This window comes from Netta rufina (assembly GCF_964035555.1).
Source record: "Netta rufina genome assembly, chromosome: 10".
Taxonomy (NCBI): domain Eukaryota; kingdom Metazoa; phylum Chordata; class Aves; order Anseriformes; family Anatidae; genus Netta; species Netta rufina.
In genome coordinates, this window is record NC_140133.1 from 1,479,659 (window position 1) to 1,505,026 (window position 25,368).

Genomic DNA, 25,368 nt, shown 5'->3' on the forward strand with positions numbered 1-25,368 from the left:
CTACATTTGTATTTGACCTGTACATAGGCTTCGGTTTGAAGTCTGTTTTAATGTAAAACTGAATGTTTGCCTAAAATATGTGAAACGGCAAGTTTTTTTTAACTGTAAGAGTATCCAAATCACTTTTCTTTACATAAATATCAAAACTTGTGTATTTATTTGACACAATTTTGTACAAATGTTTTTACATAGCTATAAGGCAGTGTAGTTATTTTAATGACTGGATTTTGGCAAAATACCTCAATTAGATTAATGGTGCAGTTCCATTACAAAATAAAATAAACTCTTAATGCACAAGGGACTTGCTAGCACATTGCATTGTCTGTGGTTTTTATACTGTTTTCAAAGTACACAAAAAAGTACCCAAATTTTATTTCATAACTAGCAATTATCTTTGTCTAATTTTGAAGCTGCATGCTTATTAGAACAACATCAGAATGATCTTACAACTTTTATTTCCCGTTGTAGTTTTAGAATAATGAGAAGGACAAAGCTAGTCTTAATGACAGTGGTAGTTCAGCTTTGCACTAGAAAATCCTCACTCCTCTCACTCCTCTCCTACTTCAGCATAGCGATCACTCTGCTTTTCTCCTTTTTAAAACTAGTATTGTCATAAACACGGAGATCTGTCTGTTTCTTAATGCTGTCCTTTTTAGTTTCCCATGTGCTAAGTTAACCTTGCATTTTCTATAGCAATTCTGTAATTCACTCATGTCATGCAGCATTTTCTGAATCAAAGGCTTCTGGAGAACAGTAGCTGATAGAAAAGTAGCTGTGGTGTGTCAGAATTACCTGTTTAGTTTCACTGATGCCTTTACATACACTAATACCCCAACTCTTACGTTTACAGTTTTTGTTTTCAAGTTGTCCAAAGTCTTTTTTTCAAAACAAAAAGGTAAACTTTTCCCTGATGTTGAATAGCTTCTCTTCTATTAATTGTTTGATTCACTTATTAAATTAGGAACAAACCATGACCAAAGTAGTTTAGCAGTTATCTTACCAGGCAAGTAATCTATCAAAAAAAAAAAACCGCCCTTGTACCAATAAACTGATAATGAATTTTGTGGAAAAACTGTTTTACCAAGTATAATGTCAACTATAGATTCTCACCTATTACATGACTTGGCATGCAAAGGGAGAGGAAAGAGTGCACATTTATTCCCTCAGCTACTGCTGTAAGGTACCTTCATAGTCAGGTTATTTCTAAAAAACAGTTGCTCCTAGAAGGAATCTTCGGTTGGAGGTTCAGTGGTTTTATTGTATATCAACTAAAATTAATTCAGGTTAGGCATCTTCTGCAGAGATCTGGAAGAAAAACAGTTTTACCCCAAATTATCCTTTCTCTTGAAGGCTAAAATATTTATTTTAAATGCATTTGTTCCTATTCTGGCTGGAAGCATTGAATGCTGACCTGTTCAGACTACTTATAAGTTGACTTCTTTAAAATGCATTCTGTTATTTTGGACCCAGCCATTACAACATTAAGTGCTGCTATCCTGTTTTAACGGGGGTCAGGGGAGTATGTGTGCATGTTGCAATCAGCAGCGCTGTGGTGTTAAAATCTGAGATTAAGTTAATAGACAATTAATTTGTCTAAGCCTAAAACCTGTCTGAGTAAGTACAAGCAGTTTTATGTAGTTAAAAATACCTACCAACTCCTGAAGCCATTCGGAATGATTCTTTAATCTTTTTATCAAAAAATGCATAAACAGTACCATACACATCCATTTTTGTACAGTGGCTTGGTGGTTTCTACTAAATGGACGTGTCTTCATGTAGTATGAGGACCATTCTACACAACATCATTAGTTTAATGTATCTTCAATCTCAAAAGCAATGTAACCCTGTAATACTATCAAAATTTGCATAATAAAATGGTTCACAATTAATTACATTAGCAACGTGCTCTGCCTTTACATTTTTAAGAACATGTACCTTTCAAAAGGGTGAAATAAAATTCTCTTCCTGAGTTATGGTGGGAATTAGTCCAGACTCCAACTCTTTTTGCTTCTGTAGGAGGCCCTAAAATAAATGTAATATAAACATGAATGCTCTGCCTGCCTTATGCAGCCTGAACTAATAAGTGTGCTAGTGAGGTGCAATGCTGTTTAAACACACAACTTAAAGCAGTACAACATAATGCATTCATAAGGGAGGGAACTCAGGCTTTCCTGATTCGTGCAAAAGACTTGCTGAAGTGTGACTGAAGTGGTAGCCCAGCCTGTTTCCAGGGATGCCTTATGCAGCAGAGACATGGCATTTTCATTGTATTAACTTACTGTCTTGTGTGCCATCACGACACTTGTAGTATTCTAGCATGGTCTTTTATGAAGCCAAACCCCAGAACTTGATAAGTACCAGCTTGTAGTATTAGCATTGATTATTCTCTAAGACAAAGGAGAGTGTTACCTTTTGACCCAGAACAGTGACAGAAGTATGAGGATGTGCACATTTATGCTCAAACGTAAAAGGTTCCTGCTCTGGTACTAGAAAATTGAGAAAACCTGTAACAAAAAATCCTTACGATTGTATCTTTGGCCATGTGTAGAAGTAATACATATCAGCTGTGTCAGGTACATTCATAAATTTGAAATAGTCTTTTTACTGTGATTAACGGGATCATATGAGGAGCTGCATGTGACCCCTTGCTATCTGTTTTAGATCTGTCTGAAGTATGGTACCAAGACAGTATTAAGAGAAAAGCTACAATGGTAACAATGTTAGATTGCAAGACCTTTATCAACAATAAGGGTTCTAGGCTGATGTTACAGCTCAGCACCTCAACAACTGGCCATCCTAGTGGCACAGAAGGGGAGACAGATCACACAGAACAGGCTTAAGTTAGCATAGAAGCCTGTTAGACTTCACTTTGCATTATTTCAAAAGCAGCAGCTGCCTACTTTCACTTACTTGATAAATTACTTTTTTTTTATAACTAATCAACAGCAGTAACTACTATTTATGTTAATGAGTCAGTGGACTTATTTAGTCCCTTTGCAACAATGACGCTTATTATAGAGTGTTATTGCAATTAGTAGCAAGTTACAAAACAAAAGCAATATTTTTTTTTTTGCCTTAAAATGGCCCTGAGCTGAAGTGAAAAAAAAAACAAAAAACATTGAACACTCCAAAAAAAAAGAAAGAAAAAAAAGGGCTATTCAGAAGTACTGTAAAAGGGCTTTAGAGGACAGTAAGGGGAAATACACGCATAGGGACAAGTAACAAGTTCTTGCTTTCTTGCTTTGCCTGTCCTTAGACAGCCTGCTGGTAGTCAGCACGCTCAGTTAGCCATTATAGGCTACAACCTGCTAGCAAGTGTTTTTATTGTGTTTTTATTGCCCTAGGAAAATAAGATGCTCTGGTATGTACTGACTGTTTTGTAGCTGTTGTGTCTTTTAAAAAAGAGAACACAGTGTTGACTTCTTTTTTCACAAATACTTAGTCCACTTTGCCGGATGAAGAAACTCAGGCTTATTCCACTGACAACTTTGATTTAAGCAAGAAAACTAAAGTCTGCTGATAATTCTTATTACTGCCATCACCTGAAATACAGAAGAAGACTTCACTGAGCAACTAAGACAAAGGGAGACTTGCTGAGTTGTAACAAATACCATTACAGATTCACCCTCCCCTGGGCAGAAGAGGGCCCTCGTGGCCCTTTAGTTTTCACTGGTGTATCCAGGGTCCAATGAGTTCAGCTACACTGTTACTAAAACATCCTGATCATATTTTTCTATATACTCTATATGGGTTTTAAAGGCTAAAGACTGGCCAAATATAGCTAGATATGTGTATCCTGAAACTATTAATTGGATAGATATATATACATAAAATTGTGTATATTATCATTTAAAAAAACAAGACTAGATTATCTCCTGAAATAGAAAAACTAAACTCTGCTCTTTGGCTTGCTTATATTTCATACAAAATATTGCACTATTCAGTCTTTCTCAATGAAATAACCAACCCAAAACAGATAGAGCACCTCAGTTCAACAGGTAATGTCCTAAATGCATTCTGTAGCTGCTAGGGTATTTTAAAAAGAACTTAAAAAACTTTTTAACTCTTCAAGAACCAACCTTCACTGAAAGACTACCCTTAATGTTACTTTTTAGATATTGTTAGGGCCTGAATACTCACTGTGCAGCAAAAATGTTCCCAAGCTTGTGTCTCCTACATTTGCCAACAATGATGAACTTTAAGCCTCATTAAATATTCATGGATTTTGTTCACCTCAGCAAGCACAAAACTCAAATTATGCTTTGAAGACGTCAGCTTCATTCTTAACTGAACTACCACTGGCAAATGAAGCCTGAATACAAAACACTTGGAAGTTGTGGATATTTAACAAAAATATTAATGGGCATTAGGAAAGACCTAATGTTCTAGTTATGAAGAAAGTCATCTATCTAGAGAAATCTACCTGGAAGTCATGAGAAACTGACCTTTCAGTGTTCTTGTGTCACATCTTTTCTAAAATTACAGGTTAAGTATGCCATGGCTGACACCTCATTTGTGCAAGGGATTTACTTGCTACTGAAGCACTAGGTATGCACATGTGTTTCTCTAAAGCAGACCAGGAGCTAACTAATGGTACTCCATTGTACTTAAGTCTGTCAGTTTCCTTCTTTAATTTGGATCATTTACACAATTTTCTCCTTTAATCTAAAGAAAAATGAATAGTGCTCCTATGTATATGCTTTATTATATGTCTTCTTATACATTTATTTACTTTTCAGCTATATATAATTTTTCTAAAAAACTGTATCTAATAATAAATGTCACTAATCTAATAAAAAAAATCTAATAAAAGCCACAATCTAATATTCTAATAATAAACAATCTAATCACAAAACAATCTAATTAGATCTAACAATCTAATAATAAAGTCACTAATATCACTATGGAGTCATTCAAAAAAAGGATGATACCAATACACACATATCTTTAATAGTCCTCAAGGAAGAACTGCAAACCTAAAGAAAAATTTTCTTTTTTGTCTTGCAGTCCTCTATCAGACCATTTAGAAGCATGAAAGAAAACTGTTCTTGTGATTGTCCAGGCCTGCGGTTTGAAGCTACTCTGGACCACGGTTCACTGCTAGCAGGTAGAGTATCAAATTCACTCATGTTTTAATAACTTGAAGCTTGACAGTATCTTTTTTTGGTATTCTGACTCCAAACAGAAAAATACGTAACTTCACAGTTACCAACTATAACCTTTGTGCTTCTTAAATCTACTGCAATGTGTGCATCCTTAAAGACAGTCTTGCCTTGTTCAAAATCCCTTGGGCAATCCTGAAGACCTAATAGTTACCAGTAACTTACTACAAATTGAACAATGTATATAAACATAGACAGGCTTTTGCCTCTGGTTGCCTGTGTTATTACACCAAATTACATTTTCTTTTTACTCACAACACCTGACTGATTTGACAAATCCTGAATTTTAAACATTAGCAAAAACACAGCTATCTCGGAAAGATTTTATAAGGATTTTCACACATAATATTTACAGATTGGAATATTCCAGGCCTGATACTTCGATTACCACCCCTCTAACTTTCTGTGCCATCTACATAACTCTGGCATGAGTAGCTTACCAGTCGTATAACAAAGGTTTGAGTGTTCTGTTAAAATACTGTCCTTTTTTCCCTTTGATATTGAAACATTCTTACTATAGGTAATCCTATATCAATACCTGGACAGTAATAAAGTCATTCCTCTTATTTTCAAGTTTTCTCAGGTATTCCACCTTAACATAGTAAATCTAAGGACTACGTAGTTCATAGTCCTTAACAGTCCAAGGATGGAAGTAATGCATTAACTAAAGCAAAATTAATGAGGAAAGGTAGAGGTCGAGGCCCAAAACTTATAGGATAGAAAAAAAATGAATTAAAAATGACTATGACTTATGACTATGTAATAGTTTGCAATGTTCATTTTGACTTCGGTATGTAGACACACATGTTTATCGATGACTTTTTGCTTACCTGGCGTAATTCTGACAGTCCCTTGAGAATTGCTTGTTGTCTCTCTCTGATTTTAACTACATCAGGATTTAGAAGAGGATCTCTAGTGTGATCAGAGCTAAATATCTGTCGTGGTGTTTGGTAAGAATCTAAAAATAAATACATATCAAATCAGTTAACAATACTCCTATACATTTTGTTCTAATTTTGTACTAGATTTTCACAGCTTGTGAAAATCAGGTTTTGGTTGCTATTAGATTGTGATCACTTTAAGTCAAATACAACTTAGGTTCCTAAGACCAAAATCTGTATGTAATAATGCCAGAGAAGTGCAATTGTCGTTCAGTAAAGATAAACAAATAAACAGAAAAGGACAGATAAAAGAATTATTTTTTTTTTTTGCTTTTTTTTTTTTTAATACAAAGTATAAATTTGGTTGTATAGGCATTCTGTACAGTGCTCTGACAAACATGGGTTACAGCAGAATTCAGTAAAAAACAGATATCAAGTTGAACAAAATGTAGCACTTTGAACTAAATCACTCCAACATCTCTTCTACATGAATCAGATCATAATACATTTCAGTACCATTCAACTGTTGATATTGTGGGTCATGTGTTGAAGGTCTAGTCACTGGTGCTTCTGGATCAAGATAATACACTTCATTTGTTCGAACATACGGAATGAACTGTGAAGACAGAGGTCTTCCAGCTTCTGTAACTAGGGGAGGGGAGCTCCTCTGCTGTGCATCTGTCTTGATATTTTTCTCTCTTCTACTATTGTTGTTGTGCATCAGGAAATTAGAAGTATGTGTCTGTTTTTGTTGTACTTGGTGTAACCTGTTCTTAACTGCTGGAACAGGTGGTGAGTCAGACCTGTATGAAACAATTTCAGTTAACATATAAAAAATACAAAAGTAATACGATTAAGTTTCTTAAAAAGTAGACAAAAATGCTCAGAAGACTGCACTTCTGCTGTTACTCTGCCTTTATACTAGCTATTTATTGTTTATGACTAGCTTGTTTTGTCTTCTCTTCTGTACTTTTAATAGTAGAAAACAAGATGCATGTGAATTATTTAAAACAGTTAAAAATCTGGAAAGAAAAGCATGCATATTTTACTATCTATATATTTATACTTTGCATTAAGGCAGAGTATTGACATACCTTTCTTCGTTCAAATTATTCTTATGTAATTGTTCTTCCTAGGAGAAAACCAAGAAAGTCAAAAGTAAAATAAAAACCCTCCATATTTTTATACTAAACACTGTTATTTCTCAAAACAAGTTTGTTCTGAAATTCCTGAAAAGTTTAGCCCAAAGCAATGATTAATAAAGGAAAGGTCCTATTGTTATATACAGTCAGTAGAAGTTTTCTAATTAAATTAAAATGCTTCTTATGGTATCACACACAGCTTAACTGTCTTAAAAATCTGCTTAAAATTCATTACCCCTTTTTTCAGGAAAGGAATTTTTGAAAATTTAGCTTTCAATAACATACATGCAAAACTTATTTACCGTTAATCATATGATTTACTATTAATCTGATTAAAAAACAACAAACTTGGTTTAACAGATGAATAAATCTTCAAAGGCACCTATGTGAACAGCTATCTAGCTATGTAATTTCACAAACCTTTTTTTTTTTTTTTTACCCACAGCTTCTAAAATATGTGTATGTAGCCATAATAAGCAAATGACTAAACAATATTAAGGTGGACACCTTTTCAACACCAGCATTTTTTCTACTGGCAGGTGAGAGAAATGTAGGTGTTTATGTATGTATACATACATACAGAGAGAGAGAGAGCAGGCAGGAATATATTTAATCGTATTTCTTTATATGAGAATTGTTTTTTATATGCGAATTGTTTTTTCCCAGCCACATGCTACACATGCTTACTGCAAATGGGGAAGAAAAAAACCCAACTCCGTTAAGAAGTATACATTTTTATGACATTAGAGTACATCCTCAGTAGCAAGGATTCTTTGCAGAAATAAGAACTGGACAGGTACTCCTGATCTATTAACCAGCACCACTATACGATGGACAAAAATGCTCAAGTCAGTGATACCATTTCATCCCACACACTACTTTCAATCCAGCTCCCTTTTTACATAATGAAACAATAATAAACTATATCAAATACATGCTTTGGCAGAATGAAACAACAATAAATGACAAAAATCAAGATGTTCTGATCATAACACAAACACGAAGTAAACAAAACACTGCTGTAGTACTGTTCTTTATGCAAAGGGTAGGTGAAAATTCTCAGAGCTTAAGTTACATCCAGGCAGAACTGAGTGAAGTAAGTCTTAAAAATACTCATCATTTGTGCCAGAGAAAATGTAGTTACCTTTCTGATCCTATGTCTCTTATTCTTCATGTTCATTTCTTCGTGAGGTGAAGGAGATCTGTTTTTTGGGCAAAGATTCCTAGGGGTATTTCTTTCTACCAGCTGAAGCAGCTCCATTTGCCGTCTCACTTTGTTTGCTTCCCTTTGTTTTTGTAGCTGTTTAGGGTATCTTTCTGATGCTGGAATATATCTTTTCCCAGGCTTGTTTATGTTCCAGTCAGGTCTTTTAATATGTTTTTGTGAAGATTTAACTTGTCTTTCTTTTCTTGCATGTTGTTCGTATAGCTCACTGTAGATGCCACCATTCTCTTGTCCTGAAATTTTATTTTTATCTGTATACTGCATTTCTTTCTGATATTTGTTGCTGTTGAAGGTTTCCTTATATTCTGTGGAAATATCAGGTGATCCACAACACATAGTTCTTCCCTCAGCTGAATCAATACATGCTGAAGTATTACAGTCATCTAAAAATAAAATGTATTTTAACTTCAAGTGTAAGTTATTCAAATAACTTGTTTGAATGTTGTCTGCACATCAATCTACCATTGCTGATTTTATTCAAAAACCAGTTGCTACAGTTTTATGGTGATTTTTATCCTTTTTGATGTGGAAAAATATAAGATCAATATAAGCAAATTGAGTGAGGAGAAAAAAAAAAAGATTAGAGAACAAAATCAAGTCACTGCAAAGTTAAACTGTAAGTAAAATTAAACTATATTATCTTAAAATGCCAAATTCAGTTTTATCCCTGGTACCCACTGGTTAAGAGCAAAATACAGCTCCTGTTTAGTACTTTAGAATGCTGATGGTTTGGTCATAATCATAGTGCTACTGTCAGAAACTTACTTTCCTAATCTTTGTCTTCCAATGGAAATATTTTGTTCAATTTTTAAATTACTAAAAATCCAGCCTCTTTCTTTACTAATTGGCATATACAAAAATATTAATTACTTTGTAAATGCTCTAAATTTCTAGTAAAATTTCTACCAGCATTATCAAAACCAAAATCATTAATTTTTGCTTATGCAAATACAAATAAATTAAAGCTTTCTCTTCTCAAGTGTTAAGAAGCTAGTAATTTTCTAAATACAAGGTAAAAAGCAACTATATATTTCCATTCAATCTACTCATTGAGGCCTCACCTACAACATGAATGAATGTATACTAAGTTCATAGAATAATAGACTTAGAATCATACTTATTTTTTCTTTTGTTTGTTTGTTTTTAATAGTGTGATACATAATCAAGGTAAAGACACGCAGGTATTCCATCTACATAGACCCACAATTTTGTCTGGATATTTAGGAAGAATTATAAAAAGCTTTTCTAAATGGTTGAATATAACCTTTCATTTTCCAATTAGTCTAGTTTTCTAATTCCAAGATTATGACAGTATTTCTGTCAGCATCTTCAAGGATTCATTAAGGACCCATCCCAGCTTGATACCAAAGCATGTTATATAAGCCTGTGAATATTCACACTGAAGAGTACTAAAATATATAACTAAATGCCTTAATAAATTTAGTCCTGCACGGCTTGTGACCATGACTAAGCCAACACCATACTTCAGACTGGCTGATTTGACTTTGTAATTGGCAGGTAACAACTATATAGGCATATCATTTATTTAGAAGAATACAGTGATATATGGTAATACTCTAATATGCCTGTGTCTGTCCAAGTATTTCTTGCTAGCTTTATTCCATTCTGAATGACAGTGATTTGGCCCCGTTGCTCAGTTACACCAATATGCTGTTCCACTGCCTGTATTTCGGTACACCAGGGTAATTAAGTGGAAGGGCTGTGTACCTGTCTGTACAGCGGTGTCTTTCCGAGAAGTCTGCTGATCAATATTACTGCTAATGTCATCAGAAAAGTTATGACGTTGATATGAAATGTCAGTATTACAATTTTCAAATTCAGTGTCACCTGAAAAGAATCAAGGCTTTTTTTTAATGTAGCTTTTTTTTTTAAATGTAGCAACATATATTCCATTTAAACTATGCTATCAGGTTATCAAACTATTGTTGCTTAGAACGCAAAGCAAAAGGTTGAGAACTATGATTCGGATCTGAATACTCTGCCTGTTTCACTGAAAATCAAGTTGACCATTTATAGGTCTGAATATTCCATATGCCTTCCTGGTGACAGCCTTGTATTTCTTCCTTTATGCAATGTAGCATTTGAAGTTATATAATAATAGTAATATACTAAAATACAGTAGTATTAGTTAACAACGACAGTTGTTCTGAAGGCTCTTTAAATAAACTGAAATGAAATTTGATTCCTGAGGCAAAGGAGCCTTATTACAAATGCAGACTGGCAAAGAAAGAACACTGGCACCTTGTGTGCAAACACCACAGGAACAAGCAAACTGAATATGAAAAGATTGGTACTTGCCACCAAGATTCTTCTTAAGTTTTGAAATGTCATGTCCCTTCTGAGCCAAATCTTGAATACGCTGTTCTTGTTTTAATCTCTGTGCTAATTCTTGAGCTTTCTGCATTGTGTGATAGATCTCATTTGTTTTAAGAGTCACAAGTTCCTTTAGAAAAAAAAAAAGTAAATATGTGATCATTTGAGAATAAAATAGGATTATTTAACCTCCATATAAACCCCAACGTTTACAGAAATCATGTCAACATACATTCGTTTTTTGAGTAAAGCATTTAAAACAAAACCAAAAGAAAAACAAAAAACAACAAGAACTAGTTCAGTAGACGCAATACCTAACATTTAAGTTTTTAATGGTAAATTCAGAAGCTCTGCATTCTGCTGTGCTGATGAAAGGCATTCAATCCAAGCATTAAAAAGCCAGCATCTAGATCCTCTTACTATTTGGATCCTCTTGCTTATTTGGATATTTAACTCCTTTCTGATAAATTAATCCTTTCATAAATGTTATCTGATTTCAGCTATCTATCATCAATGTGGTTTAATGAAATAAAAGCCCAAATAAAAATAAGAATCCTTCCTCCTATTTCCACAGAAAGGAGGCAGTAGAAAGCTCCCTAACAAAGGCAGAACATCCCTAAATCTGAGGCTTATATTTTTAGACCCGGTGGGTTCAAGATGACTGGGCCAAGGAACAACTCCTATCCAAACTGATACTACCATCTCATACCCCCATTCCATTGCATTTGCCAGTGAAAGCAAAACTGATAGCATGACATGTTTGGAAGGAGCTGAGCTATTACATAGAAATATGACTTTTCCTAATTTTTAGCAGTTTCTTCTAGCATCTACGCGCAGATTCTACACCTTTCCCTCCAGAAAATGCAGAGAAATCAAGCATCCGTATTTCTGCAGGTTCTTGAGGAGGCTATGCTTTTGAAAACAGTCTGTTTTATGACATCGCAGAATTCTGCTAACACTTATAGCTGCTACTGTGCCAAAAGAAAAGAGTATGGCTTTAACCTTCTACAGATTCTTCTGTAAGAGGTTAAGAATATATAAAAATGTGAAATTTGTGTACACCGAAGGTCAAAATGTTACTTTCAGTTTAATTTTTAAATGAAACAAGCTTGAAAGTTCAGCAATAGTTACAGAGGTGAAAGTTCTAGAACATCAACAACTTTTTAAACAATTTTTCCAAATTATATTCTGGAAACTCTTTAATCCAGAGTAAAAGCACATCCAGTTAGATAAAGCTCATGATACTGAACCATCTTAAAAGCACCAACTTATCAACAACAATAATTGGATCGCAGACTTTGAGGTATTTTTTTAATTTAAAATTTATGTTTAAAGTGTATTTTTCTACATTATTTAAAACTACAAGTGCATTTTTGCCAGTTATTATTCATTCATCTTTCTGAAAAGGCCCTTGTCCAAAAAAAAAAAACTTGCCTTAAACCTATATTGTACTATATTAATTGAGGAAACAGATTTTGGTTTCAAATGTAGAAATTTCAGGTAGTTTTCATTTTCAAAATGAGGAGGCAGTACCATTTTGAAGGTGAGGAACTGTTTTCCTCAAAAAATAGTATTATTACAGACTCTGAATTTGGTAGGCAAAAGTCTGTTTATCATTTTGAAACTCTGAAGGACTTTTGTTCATGCTTTAGAGCAGTTATGGTCATGTTAGTGGAGATGTGGCAAAATCCCTTGCACAGTTTCAAAATATATCCTGTCATCTTTTACTCTACTTAAAAATAGTATATCAAAGTAATTTACTAGAATAATCAAAACATAGTCTTCCCTCTATTCATAGCTTCTAAGTTTAGTACATACAGATAAATCAGTAAAAAATGTCCATTTATCTGCATTAAGCAAAATACAGAAAACCACCTCTTTTTGTTTTTGTTTAAGCATATCTTCTTCAAACTGTTTCTGTATCAGTTCTTTTTCTCGTGCTAGGCGCTGTTCTTCCTCGTGTTCTTCCCATTTTCTCTTCTCTTCCTCCAGTTGTTTCTTCTTCCGCTTTTCTTCTACCTGAGCCATTATTGCTTTCTGGTAATATCATAAAAAAGTAGAATTAAAAGGTATAAAATTGAAGATACTACAATCTATTTACTCATATACTTCCATGTATGTGTATAATATTTGGATTTGGAAGCATTAAAAGAGAGACAATTTATTCAAGACAATTTATTAGTTTGTGTGACATTACTAGAGAAAATAGCTGTCTAACAGTTCATTCTTAACGAAAAAGTATTTCAAACACTTTTTTTGTTCTAATTTCTCAAAAGATATGTAGTTGCCTTCCCATTTTTTTTGAACTACCAGCCCAGCAAAGCAGTTTGAAGACAAAATGCGCAAAGATCAACAAATCTCTTTTTCTATCTTCAAAAATTGTTTTGTACATTGCCTGTGAAGAAATAGTGGTCTGATTTTTATCTAATATACTTTGATCTAGCAAGAATAACAGTTTGAGCAGATAGAATCATTACATTTACACTAAGATTTATTTACATTGTGCTATAGACATCTTCATGAAGATATATGTTCAGTTAAGAGTGCAAAAAGTAATGGGAATGGCAGCAGTAAAGTAGATAAAATTTCAAAATTCATGGAAGGGGTATATGCAAGTATCAGTCCTCCTGATGACAGTGGAGACTAAAAAAAATGTGCACAAAACCTATTAGAGCTCTAAAGTCTGTGTTGTGTCTTTCTGAGGTGAGAATTCTGTCACAGAAATGCAATCAACTCCGTACAAATATTAAAAAACTGTAGACTCTGAGAGGAATAATGTTAAACAATTGTAAACATGATCTGAAGAATGAGAGTCAACTGCCTCACTATTATTAAATGTCATGCTTTATTCATATGACAAAACTACATTTCATCCACTCATTACAATGTCATTAAACTTTAAAACAGAAATCTACCTGATGTTCTAACTGTTTCTGTCGCCGTCTGCCTCGCTCTTCAATCTGTGCAGGATCCAGGAGAGCTGTCATTGAACGAAGGAAACTACAAACAAGAAAATGTGTATATGTTTTTAATCATAAAAAGGAAAGTCTAAAGCCTTTCTTAATTAGAAGTCTCAGTTAGATTTCAAGTAATATTTTCATATCGAGGTTATCACATTGCATTAATTAATACAGTTCATTGTAATGAGTAAGGAAGAAAGTAACCTTGCAGTAAATTTTATTAATGAACAACAGCGGCACTTGTGTCTCGCAAAGGTGAAACAACATGTAATTCTGAAAAAAAAGCAAAAGCTAGATGAGATAGATCTAATGATCAGCTTTAAAGGATCTTATTCAAGCACTTTTTTTAATTTCTGAGGAGGTGACAGAAATGAATTAGCTGGGAAGATGGTTACCCTTTCAAAGCTCACTCACCTGACTTTCTGACTGTGATCCAAAGCACTGCTTTTAGCAACTTTTTCTGCATTTTCCACCTTTGAGGGCATGAGGTTGCCTAAAGCTGCAGGTGAAAAAGGGTGAACAAAAGCAGTCAGCTCCTTAGGGTCAGGTGACAGGCAAAGACTTTCAGGCTGCTTTTTGTACATTCCATTTAAAGGGTGTTGTGCATTAGCATTAAGGTGGTTCTTTAAAGAATCAAAATGCATTGCCCATCTGCCATGCTCTTCAGCCTAAATAAATACGAAGCAACAAAAAATGGAAATGTGCTCAATTACATTGTTTCTATAAAGCATTGTTAACAAAAGAGTTAGACAATACGTATTTTGTACAACAGGAACATCTGAAAATCTTTGTTTTGGAGGTACAATACACAGAGCAGTTAATTTCTTAGATGGCAAACAGAACTATTTCTGATGCATACAAGTCAGATCAGAAATTACACTGCTGATCAATACACTTGGTCAGCACCAACATATTTCTATTATATTGACAGCAAAGACAAACAAATGAACAAACCAGAAAGTTCAAAACAAACAAACAAAACAACATTAAAAAAAAAAAAAAAAAAAAAGCTAACATGAAATCAGGCTTTTTGTTATGGCTTTTTCAATTTATATCACTATTCCATCCCATATTTTTTCAAATAGTACTGCACTCTTCTCCTTTTGTGTATATATTCTCTCTCTTATAACATGAACAAGTGGCATGCTTTACACCAGCCCACATTTACCGCCTCTGCTTTAATGGTGGATAATAGCAGAATTACTGTGCACTGGGCAGAGATGTTACTCCATTACTTCCTGTTTTCAGCTTGACAGGCCCATTGTAAAATAAGCCTTATTTTCCACCCACACCATCCGTCATTTTCAATTAAACACAAGAATCCTAGCAAAGTACCTGAAACTTCTTTAGAGGTAGCATATTGGCTTTTTAAGTCTACATTCTGTACCACCTGAGCTTATTTTTTTGGCATCATGATGGGAACTGAATATTTTAATATTTCATTAATAAAAGATTTTTACCTAAGGGACCTTTGTTTTTGCTGTAGGTACTGAAATTGTTTTTTTCTTTTCAATAAAAGAAGATTTGTTTCTCTGGAAGGCCTGGGGAACAGCTCCCTCAAATTTTGCATTCTACAGAAAACAAACTAACGTAATCCACTTAAAGCTTTCTGCGAGTCACTTCCTTGAACAAAAAGCCACCTTCTTTAAGCAAAGTTTTATACCTATTTAAAAAGACACAAGAAACACTTAGTCCAAATAATAAGAATCCAAATAATTCTTTCTCCTGTTTCCTAAGTTTTGCCTTTCCTTTGAACACATTAATGTGGAACCACACAAGAGCAGTTAAAAAAATCTATTTTATTCTTATGTAAATCTGCAGTGAAATATGTAGAAAGGCTGAGAGTGTGACACAAGACCTGAAAATAAGATGCTGAAGTAACAAGATTAAGTACATGTAGCTTTCTTTCAAAAGGGGCTGGAAGTGAGATTACTGTAAGGTGGGTAACTACATCCATCTCCCCAGGGCACAGCTATCAAATTAAAAAAATGAGGCAGCTAATGCTGGGACCTTTCACAGCTGTGTTGCTTTCATAACATAAAGCTCAGTTTGCAAAGTGGTGTCACCTGTAAGTACGTGACCAACCTTAGCAAGAAGGTGGGTTTTTTTGGAGGTGGTTAGGAAAGCTCTCTTCTAGCATTATGAACTATGGAATTGAAATGATGAGTTTCTGTGCAGGGATTGTGTAATTGCTGTATTAAATGCTTTAGTTGAAAGTAAAAGCTGCAGCCTTTTAATACAGAAGTTTGTAGGTTATGAATGCTCATATCAGGCAAGTTTTGGTAATTGGGATTCTTGTTCACTAATAATACTGAGAATAGTGAATATACCTGATACACAGCAAGAGGATTGTTTGATCCTGGGTTAAAGCTACACACAGCAATTTGGAAATCTGGATTCTAGCTATAGTACAGTGTTTCTTCATTTCAAAAGACAAGAGACTTTAGAAGATCATGTCAATATTGGTCTGTATAAGAACAGAGAATGTTTCACTTAACTTAAAATCAATAGTAAGATAGAAATAGTAACAGTAAAGGAAATAAGTCTTCTTCCATATAAAGAACCTGAAGCGGTGTGAGACATCTTGCCCAAACCAGTCAAGAGTATTAAGTCTCCACATATCTGACCTGCAAAGCAATTATATTGGCCACAGTTTTCCTTTGAGATCCTTTGTAAGAGACCTGTGTTCAACAGCCTGAAAAAACTGAAGGATAAAAAAGGTAGGGCTACTTTCTTCTATCCTTTTTGGAGTAGAAATGTTTAAAAAGCTTCATTAATGTGTACATGTGTGCATATGTATGTCTTAAAGTAGTATTTCCAGAAACAAGATGTGAACACCACTGTGACACACTGTGATTGTCTTTAACTTTCCTTCTTTTTCTTCTCATCTTCTTTGGTAGTCTACAGGAATTTTCTTTTTGCATAGCATCTGGCTGTTGTCTCTACAAAACCTTCCAGCCCCTGGTGCTTTCAAACTACGATGTGTCAGGAGGGGGGAGGAGTTGGAGGTAATACCACTGTTCTCATCAAACTAGACACACTGTTTTCTGCCACCAAATACTGGAACAGCTATTGGCTAAGTAGGCAGCTCTCTTGAGTTTATGATTGAAAAACTGGATGTGCTGCATTCAATTACATCTTTGTCGCTAGTTCATTAGATCTAAAATTTTATCTCTTATTTCTTATTCCAAAAGTTGAAATAAAAGTTGCTCTTATTCCAAAAAGTACCTCTAAACCACAGATACCTTTGATAAATTCAGTTTTTCTTCTGTTTTTCGTAGCTTAGCTTCTTCCTTCTGTTTGTCCAGCTCGTCAAGCCACTTCTTCTGTTGCTCATGCTTTGAAGGTTGTTCCTGTGGCACAGCTTCCTGAAATAAGATAAATGCCAATCTATTACTTGTAGCAACCATTAATATGTATTGAGTACAGTGTGTTTGTACATGTTATGTACAAGCTCTTATGGGGGCAAGGTGATAACACTTTCTAGGAATGCTGAGTATGCCACAAAAAAAGACATTTGCTTTTACTGTAATAACTGACAGCAGATACAAAGCTATCCTGTTTGAAAGCAATCAATTTCACTGTAGAGGCAGTCTCCCCTGAGAATGCGTTTATCTGACACAGCATTCTCAAAGTGACAGTTGACTTTCTGAAAGAAGTTAGAATAAAAGTCAAAAGACTATGCTTATTATTCTGTAAGCAGAGCTAATAAACAATGCAAATAATTATATAACCGTTGAGATTATTCCTCAAAACAGAGCTGGAAAAGTTTCATACCTTTTAGTTAGTAATCAACGTGGAAAGACAGAAACAGGTTGTTCATGATATAAATATATTAATTTGTAAAACAAACTGGAGCAACAGGTAAGTTTGATATAGGGAGTTGACAGCACTTCAGAGAGCTTAAACTAATCATTGATATTTGATTTTGCTACCAGTTACTGCTGGATCCGTACAAAAAAGAAAATCTTGTATGAATTAAAAATTGAACAGTTTCAGAACAGTGCAGTGGAAACTGTGTTCTTCAGTGTTTCTACTGATAGCTTTACCTTATCTGGGTTAGCTGTTTCCATTTTCTCAGTATGTGTTTTTTGATTGCCAGATTTTGCCCAGAAACAACCCACCTCTTCTTCTAAAGTTTCTTTCAACTTCTTCTTTAGTGCTACCTGTTCATCTTCAGGAGGAAGGGTGGGGAGGGAAGTGCACAAAACTGGTGAGAATTCCTAGTACAGGCAGGTAGATGCATTTATTAAAATAAATAATTAAAAAGGCACACCGGCTCTACAGTTTGGTTTGTAAAAAGGGCTACTAGATGAAGTCACTACTGTGTGAGCTATCAGTTTAAATGTGATTTTGCTCTTAAAGAGGATGGCTGCTGAGTCTCTGCCCAGAGATGTGGAGGTAACAGGAATCTCTGAGAAGACTACAAACACTGAAGGATTAAGAATAACTGAGAAGGAGAGGGAAAACTAAGAGAAATAATAATAATTAAAAATTCAATTCTCATTTTTTATTAATACTAATAATCTAAGATCACTCTATAGCTGCACTGGGTTAGTAATACTAAATGCAAACTACTAACAGTGCAGAATCAAACTGAATAGTCTACATCCAAGTTGAAAACAAAACATTCCTGTATATCAATCACGTAAAGCCTGTGGCAAATTAAGCTTTTTTATTGTGTTAAACACTCTCAATTTGCTGCAGATTCCCTTTGGCTAGGCACAAGGCAAGGCTGCAAACTATTTCAAGGTCAGATTGCAACCAACATTCAGTCACAATGGTAGATAAGGCAACACTTTTCCCTTAAAATAAGCAAACTCATTTGTTAATGATAATGGCTATCAGAGTGAAAGAACGTGACCAAATCAGTAGCCAGTAACTCCTACAATATGAAGTATAAACAAATGTACTTGTTTACAAGAATATTTTGTTCAGAAGCACACAATATGTTACAGATTTTTCTTTACAGATTTTTTTGAAACTCATAAATGTCAATCTTTCGTAGAGACAAATGAAAGTACGTAACTTCCAAATTTGTAGCAATTGCATTGATACAAGTAGATCTATAAAAGCATAAGGAATGCAAGGTTTCTTGGCATCCTGAGCATATTAAATTGATCAAATATAAATAGTCTGTATTGTAATTACCTAATTCTTTCTTCCATTGTGTCTTTTTAAATTCTAACAAGGCTTTCTCCCCTTCTCTTTCACCCAAGGTAGTAAACATGTCAGCTGGTTTCCATGACTCCTTTCTAGAGGAGGATAGAAAAAAAATAATAACAAAAAAGCTTATCTGTTAAATTTTGAATACTAATTTAAAAGTTACCTTTAGATATATTCTTACTGTGATTAAGAATATTAATTCTTACTTTAATAAGAAGATTAACAATATTAATCATTAATGGGGACACTTTTTTGTAGACAATAACACAGATTTACATACATAACTTTCTGTCCTTGTTGCAGATATGACTCTTGTTTCCTGCTTGAGTTAGAATTAGCTTCATCTGGAACAGATGAAACTTCATTGTAGCATTTCTCCAAAAAGCTTGTGTTTTCCTCTGATGACTCATTAGCGGCTGTAGTAGAATACAAACACATCTTAATGTAAATATATACATATATATCCACATGTAAGTAAATAAAGCATGTGTGCCCACTAAATACTTCTCAATATTTACTACTTTAAAAACAAGAAACTTGCAAACTCGACATTCTTTAATAGAACGGTTTTTAGCTCTGCTTGCATGTTTAAGGCATGTAAGTTAAAACTTCACAGGGTATTTTTAGAATGCTAGACTTATAATAAATGCTTCTACTTGACAAACAGCTCAGACTTTTGTACTCAGTAAAAGTAATTTCTGTTTTGTAATTACTTAATTTCAGTGTGTCTTGTTTGTGGTGACAAAGAGCTGACTTCTTTCATAGGTCTACAAACAGGAGTAAAGATGTAATACAAGAACATACACAATAGTTCTCACACGTGGCACTATAAGGACTGCAAAACAAGTAATACTCAACAGTAGTATTACAGCTAGGCAAAAAGATGCATGTATATCTTGGGGCCAGAGGAAAATGTCTCTGCTGCTCTTGAGATGCATAGCAATACCTAAAATCTTCATACAACCAGAAAGTCCTAACTCTGTGTGTTGTTTTTTTTTATTTTCAAACTTATAATGGTAATGGTACAGTGCCATTCCACTATGTATCTTTTTCCTCAATGTAAAATACTTAATTTCAGCACAAAACGTTGGCAGTTGCTTGCTTTCTTACTCTGCAAAATATTAGAGTACTATCAAGCAATTCCTAATTTTTACTGTTAGCATTAACATGTTTGATTCCTAAACAGTAATAGGCAATTTCATAATTTCATATCTATAGTAGCAAACAGTATGTTGTCAGAGACCATTGGAGTAACATCTCTGCAGCATGCAAATAAACTTAAATTATGAATTCAAAATTAAACTTTCATGTTTAGTTCCATTTCCATGAAACAAACTTCATCTATCTGTATGGAAACTGTACTTTTACAGCAGGATGCACCTTACCCGTTTCCTCTTGCTTTTCATTATGAGTCTCAAAGATGCTTCTAGTTCCTTCTTTTACAGTCATCAAAATCTGTTGAAGCTGTTCTTGTGTTAAACACACCAAATTTCCTAGGTCTTCAGCTGATACGTGTATATGTGGATTTTGATGTCTCTGTTTACTTTTTGTAACATCAAGATTCTCTGAATCAGGCTTCCTGTTTGTGTTATCTCTTTGAAAAATCAAAGAGTGATCTCTATCTGTGGCTTCATTTGAAGAAGGTTTAGTTACTTGCATTTTTTCACCTTTTGTCATTGATAAGCATGATTCACTCCTTGGTTTTGCTAAGTTTTCCTGCTTGATACAGGCATTCTGCGTTGACCTCAGAATATGTCCAGTATGCCTTATTCTCAATACCTGTTTAGGGACTCTGGCTTTATTGCCCATCTTTTAAAAAAAAAAAAAAAAAAAAAAAAAAGAAGTAAGACTTCACCAGGTATTAAATAAGCTAAGGAAATAAATTCTCAGAAGTACCAAACAAAAACATTTAAGCAACAGGTAAAAGAGTCATTTTTCCTTTCTGTTCCATCAGTAGAAACTATGCTTAAACTAGTGAAATATCTTTGAGTGCTAGGAATACCTTAAATGAAGATACAGCACCTAAATTTGAATATATAAAGATGACATGAAAAATTACTTGACATTAACATTTAAAAGAATCCATGAATATTCCTTCATTCTTCTTTGGTATTTCTGAAGTATGGCTTTGAACAGGTATATGTCTTCATGAAACAACCACAACTATTTCAGTCTTGACTCTTCCGTTCTGTAATAACATTACCCTTTCCAGGCTTCCTGATATACACTCGTATTTATCTCACAAGTACAGACTTGCTCTGGTTCCCCTGCTCACTGCATTCCAGTTTTACTAAGACAGGGACAACCTATACAACTACACTGGGACTAAAATACATTTCAGATCATATTTACCAGAATCCCTTTAGGGTTTCTGAAAGTTCCAATTTGGGTGACTTCCTGATTGGCAAACTAAAGCATTTTGCAAAGGTAAAAGTAGTCATATAACTTAAAATTCAACCTTGTGTTGATGATGTTGTTGTTGTTGAACTCTTTTTAAATTCAGATTGGATATAGGAAAAGGTTCTACACTGAAAGGGTGGTCAGGCACTGAACAGGCTCTCCAAGGCAGTGGTCACAGCACTGAGCTGCTGGAGTTCAAGAACTGTCTGGACAACACTGCCAGCCATAGGGTCTAATTTTTAGGTGGCTCAGTGTGGAGCCAGGAGTTGGACTCGATGATCCCTGTGGGTCCATTTCAACTCAGGATATTGTATGATGTGAACCTGAGAAATCCATTTTCATAAACATAACTGATTACAAACACTGAGACACTTCAACTGTGTTTTCAAATGTCTGTTAACAAATTGAAGAGTATAATGTATGAAGTAATTGAGAAGTAATTTCTTCACTTACCTTCACTGAAAGCCTTGATTTATCTTTTGGGAAACAAACACAAATATATGAGAGCAGTGTTTAACAGCAACTTCCTCCTGAAAAACAGATCTTAAGAAATTCACAAACTATTATAGTCATCTGCTATTTTGTAAGGTGGGGCAAGTACTTTCCCTGTAACATCTGCCTCTATTATTTTACTTAAAAAAAAAAAAAAAAATCAGAATATACACTTCAAATGTATGTTGGAAAACAAAACAAAAAACCCATCTGGATATATTTCAGTATCTATCTTCAGTCATCTATAGAACTACTGTATCAGTCTGATCTTCCCCTGCTACTTGTTCTTTTTCCCAGAGATCCCAGAGGTTTATGGCTTATTTTTAATTGTTTGTTTATTGTGCTTTTTTGGTTTGCTTTCTGTGTCACATTTTTCCAGGACAGTCCATGCATCCAACCCCATATACTACATGATGTTATGTCTCCATCACTTACAGCCTAAAGAAACAACACTTTCATAATCGCACCACCCTTTACTGTTCCCCCATATTGCTGCCCTGAAGTATACATACTCTTCAGTATTTTAAGCCAAGTTTTGCACAGAGCTGGTGGTTACAAAAATATTATGTTTAATATAATACTTAATAATAAAGAATATTATAATACTGGTTAATAGAGAGAATGTGATACTCAACATGAGAAATCTTGCACACATGGGTAAGGGAAAAGGAGGAGAAAACAAGTGGAATGGTACTTTGGTGGAACAAATCTCTGAAGATAACGCTGCTTCAGCTGCACTATGCAATCATTGCTCTGACAGTGGTTGTCATACATTTTGCACTGGTAGCTCCTGAATTTTTTTTGCATTGGAGAATACTAACCGTTCAGACTTTCTGCAAAACACCCTATTAATAGTCTTCCATTTAGATGAACATTTTAAAACTTGGGAGTATGCTAAATCTCTCCTGGAGAGCCATGCATTAAATTGTGAACCATCTCATATTTTCCATAATAAAGAGTGTTACCCTTTAATTATAATTAAGAGTGTTACCCATAATAAAGTGACCCTCTGAATAGGGTCAGTGAATTTTCCATATATGATGTGAGCTACGTTTGAGGTAAGTGAAAGCTGTAGCGCTGCTGTTTCAGAGGTGTTGCAAGGTTTTGTCTCCAGTAGATGTATTGCTTGTTGACTCTCATAATGTCTCATTTGACAGCAAAAAGTGGAATATAATTTGGAGGGCATTAAATGGAGAATTCCTGTACCCTGAATGCCATCAGTTAGAGAAAATGGTTTTATGCTTGTATAGATTTGATAAATGTTTATGTTTGATAAAACAAAACCCTAGATTTTAATAAAGTTTAATTATTAACATATGAGAGTTTTTTTCTAGTGTGGTAGCAATGAGATCTGGCCTAAATAAACAACTCATTGAAAATGATAAATCTCAGTTGCCAGATACTAAAACTACTTTAAATTCAAAAGCATGGTATAATAGAATTTTAAATTAAGCAGGGAGTTACTAAGCTGCTTTTTCCTTGTTAATAAGTGCTACTAAGTTGCAGGTGTTCTGTAGTTATGACAGTCTATATACAATAGTACTTAACATTTTATGAAGGCAGACAAGCTCTAAACTGTCAAGACAATTTGGCAGCTGTTCACCTGTGGACAGACTACTCAGATGTTCAGTATCAACCTAGACCAGTGGCAAGTTGGTTAAGAGGGCCACGTAATAGCATTGTACAAATATTCTTCCTAATCTGAATATTTCAATAAAGCTGTGGTTCATATTGCTTAGAAGTTTAAGAAGCTTTAAAAATTACTTCAGATAAATGACTGAAAAAATACCATAAGAAGCCAAAATTAGCCTAGGCTTTCCATCCAACACTTCAGTTTCAAGCTTCAGTCCATCTCTGCAAAAGGAGAACGAGAGAGAAAGAAAGAGAGAGAGAGAGAGAAGTCTGAACTATTAAGTAATATGGTAATGGTTAAGATCTTTACATCAATAACAAAAACAACTGTAGTCCATTATAACATTATATTTACTGTAGGTCAAGGTGGACTTTCAGTCTCCAACTTTGTGTATTTGTGAGCAGTTCCTCAATCCAAAGAAAACAGGTCACAAAAAGGATACATTTTTATTAATGATACTGGAAAGTTTGGATTAGCCCATTACAAGGTATGTCTTTAGAGTGAAGGTGTCACTGTATTCTAGAAAAAATACTAAACAATCTCTGTGAATTCCTGCACTGTTCATTGTGAAGTGTTGCATTCTAAAGTCTTGAACTATGCTTCCATGCAAAATAGTACTGTAAGGAATGTTCTAGCAATTCATGTCAATAGAGGGCTTGAAGGGTAAACCTTGAGTCTCTGATATCTGGGGATACGATAACAAAGGGGTTTCAGAATAACTGCTAACTATTGTGACTACTACATGGGACGCTACGCAAGTCCCTGATATCTGGCCAAGATGGACAAAGGAGAAGGACAAGGACAAAGCCTGGGAGGAAGACTACGAGCCTTCAGCATGAGAGACTCCCCAAGGGACCACTGGAGACTGATAACGCATGCACCAGTGGGAGGGTTCGGATTCCAGGAACTAATTATAATAACCTTGCCTTTTCTAGAAGTAGTAATGAATAATGAATATGTATTGACCTAGAAGCATAAAAAACAGTTGCCTGATGTAATGTGTGTGTGTGTTGGAGGAGCCCAGGCTCCCTGCGCACCCAGCGCTGCTTACTTACCTTTTATTAACCCCATAAATAAATCTTACAAAGCTAAATTGACTCGAAATTTATAACAGTACAATTTGTTTTAAGTAGAACAAATGTTACCATAAGGATTTATAAAAACAAACAAAAAGCGAACAAAAAAACCCACGCGCAACAAACATAAAAAAAACAAACAAACCATGGGAAGGCCTCGCTATGAGCACAAAGTGCCCAACGCCTTTTCTTCTTCCACGTAATTAAGAAAATCTGTCCGATTCATTCTCGGGGTACTCAAAATAAAGTTTATGTTGAAGCTGCCTTTCATTGAAAACCCCAGGCACTCGTAGCTTTCTACTGAGCACCGTTCCAATTAACACGGCGAAGGGGCCCGAGGCTGCCAGCGGGCTGCGGCAGGCCCGCGGGTCTTCCGGCCGGCTGAGGGCCCTGAGGGCCAGGGACAGGCCCGGGGCCTCTTCCAGGGCCCTGAGGGACGGGACGGGGCGAGGCTCGGCTCGGGTCGGGGCTTCGCGGGGACCGCCAGCAGCGACCGGGGCGGAGGCGGTGCCCACAGGCGGCCGTGAGGAGGGCCCCGCTCCCGCTCCTTACCCCAGGTTCATGGCGCGACCGGGCCGTGGGTGCTGAGGGGTGCCTGGGTCCGCCTCGGGCGCCCGCGCTCTGTGTACGGCCGTTGCCAGCCCCGCGCAAGGAGGCGGTAGGCGATAGGTTTTTCAGCGGAGCCAATGGGCTCCTCGCACACTGCAGGGGATGGCGGAGCGGGGGCTTGTGGGGAATGGAGTCCTGCTGGCGGGGGGTGTTCTCGGCTTGTGGCCCTACGGGGCTGCAGGGGGGTGCACCCTGGGGCGCTGCAGAGACGCCTTGCGGAAGCTGAGTCTGCCCTTTGCAGGGACGGGCGGCTGCCTGAGAACTTTTTTCCAAATATTACTTCCTAGC

General features: G+C 35.4%; 1 protein-coding gene across 4 annotated transcripts; it reads right to left on the reverse strand.

The window, feature by feature from the left end:
* Positions 1 to 82: 82 nt before the first annotated feature.
* Positions 83 to 25,110, reverse strand: CCDC66 (coiled-coil domain containing 66). Of its 4 annotated transcripts, none has more exons than XM_084292814.1 (18): positions 24,617 to 25,110; positions 23,552 to 23,616; positions 21,724 to 21,746; positions 20,256 to 20,679; positions 19,151 to 19,286; positions 18,856 to 18,959; positions 17,754 to 17,878; positions 16,950 to 17,072; positions 14,119 to 14,372; positions 13,660 to 13,744; positions 12,620 to 12,781; positions 10,730 to 10,874; positions 8,330 to 8,793; positions 7,138 to 7,175; positions 6,560 to 6,846; positions 5,993 to 6,120; positions 1,936 to 2,022; positions 83 to 1,305 (listed from the first exon to the last, which is right to left on the reverse strand). In XM_084292814.1, the coding sequence occupies exons 4-17, from the start codon at positions 20,677 to 20,679 to the stop codon at positions 1,939 to 1,941; spliced, it is 2,559 nt and encodes an 852-aa protein (XP_084148940.1). In that variant the 5' UTR covers positions 21,724 to 21,746; positions 23,552 to 23,616; positions 24,617 to 25,110; the 3' UTR covers positions 83 to 1,305; positions 1,936 to 1,938. The 4 variants fall into 4 exon arrangements, with proteins under 4 accessions (XP_084148940.1, XP_084148938.1, XP_084148941.1 ...); XM_084292812.1 differs by having other exon boundaries at positions 25,024 to 25,108; XM_084292815.1 differs by lacking the exon at positions 23,552 to 23,616.
* Between the last annotated feature and the right edge of the window lie 258 nt (positions 25,111 to 25,368).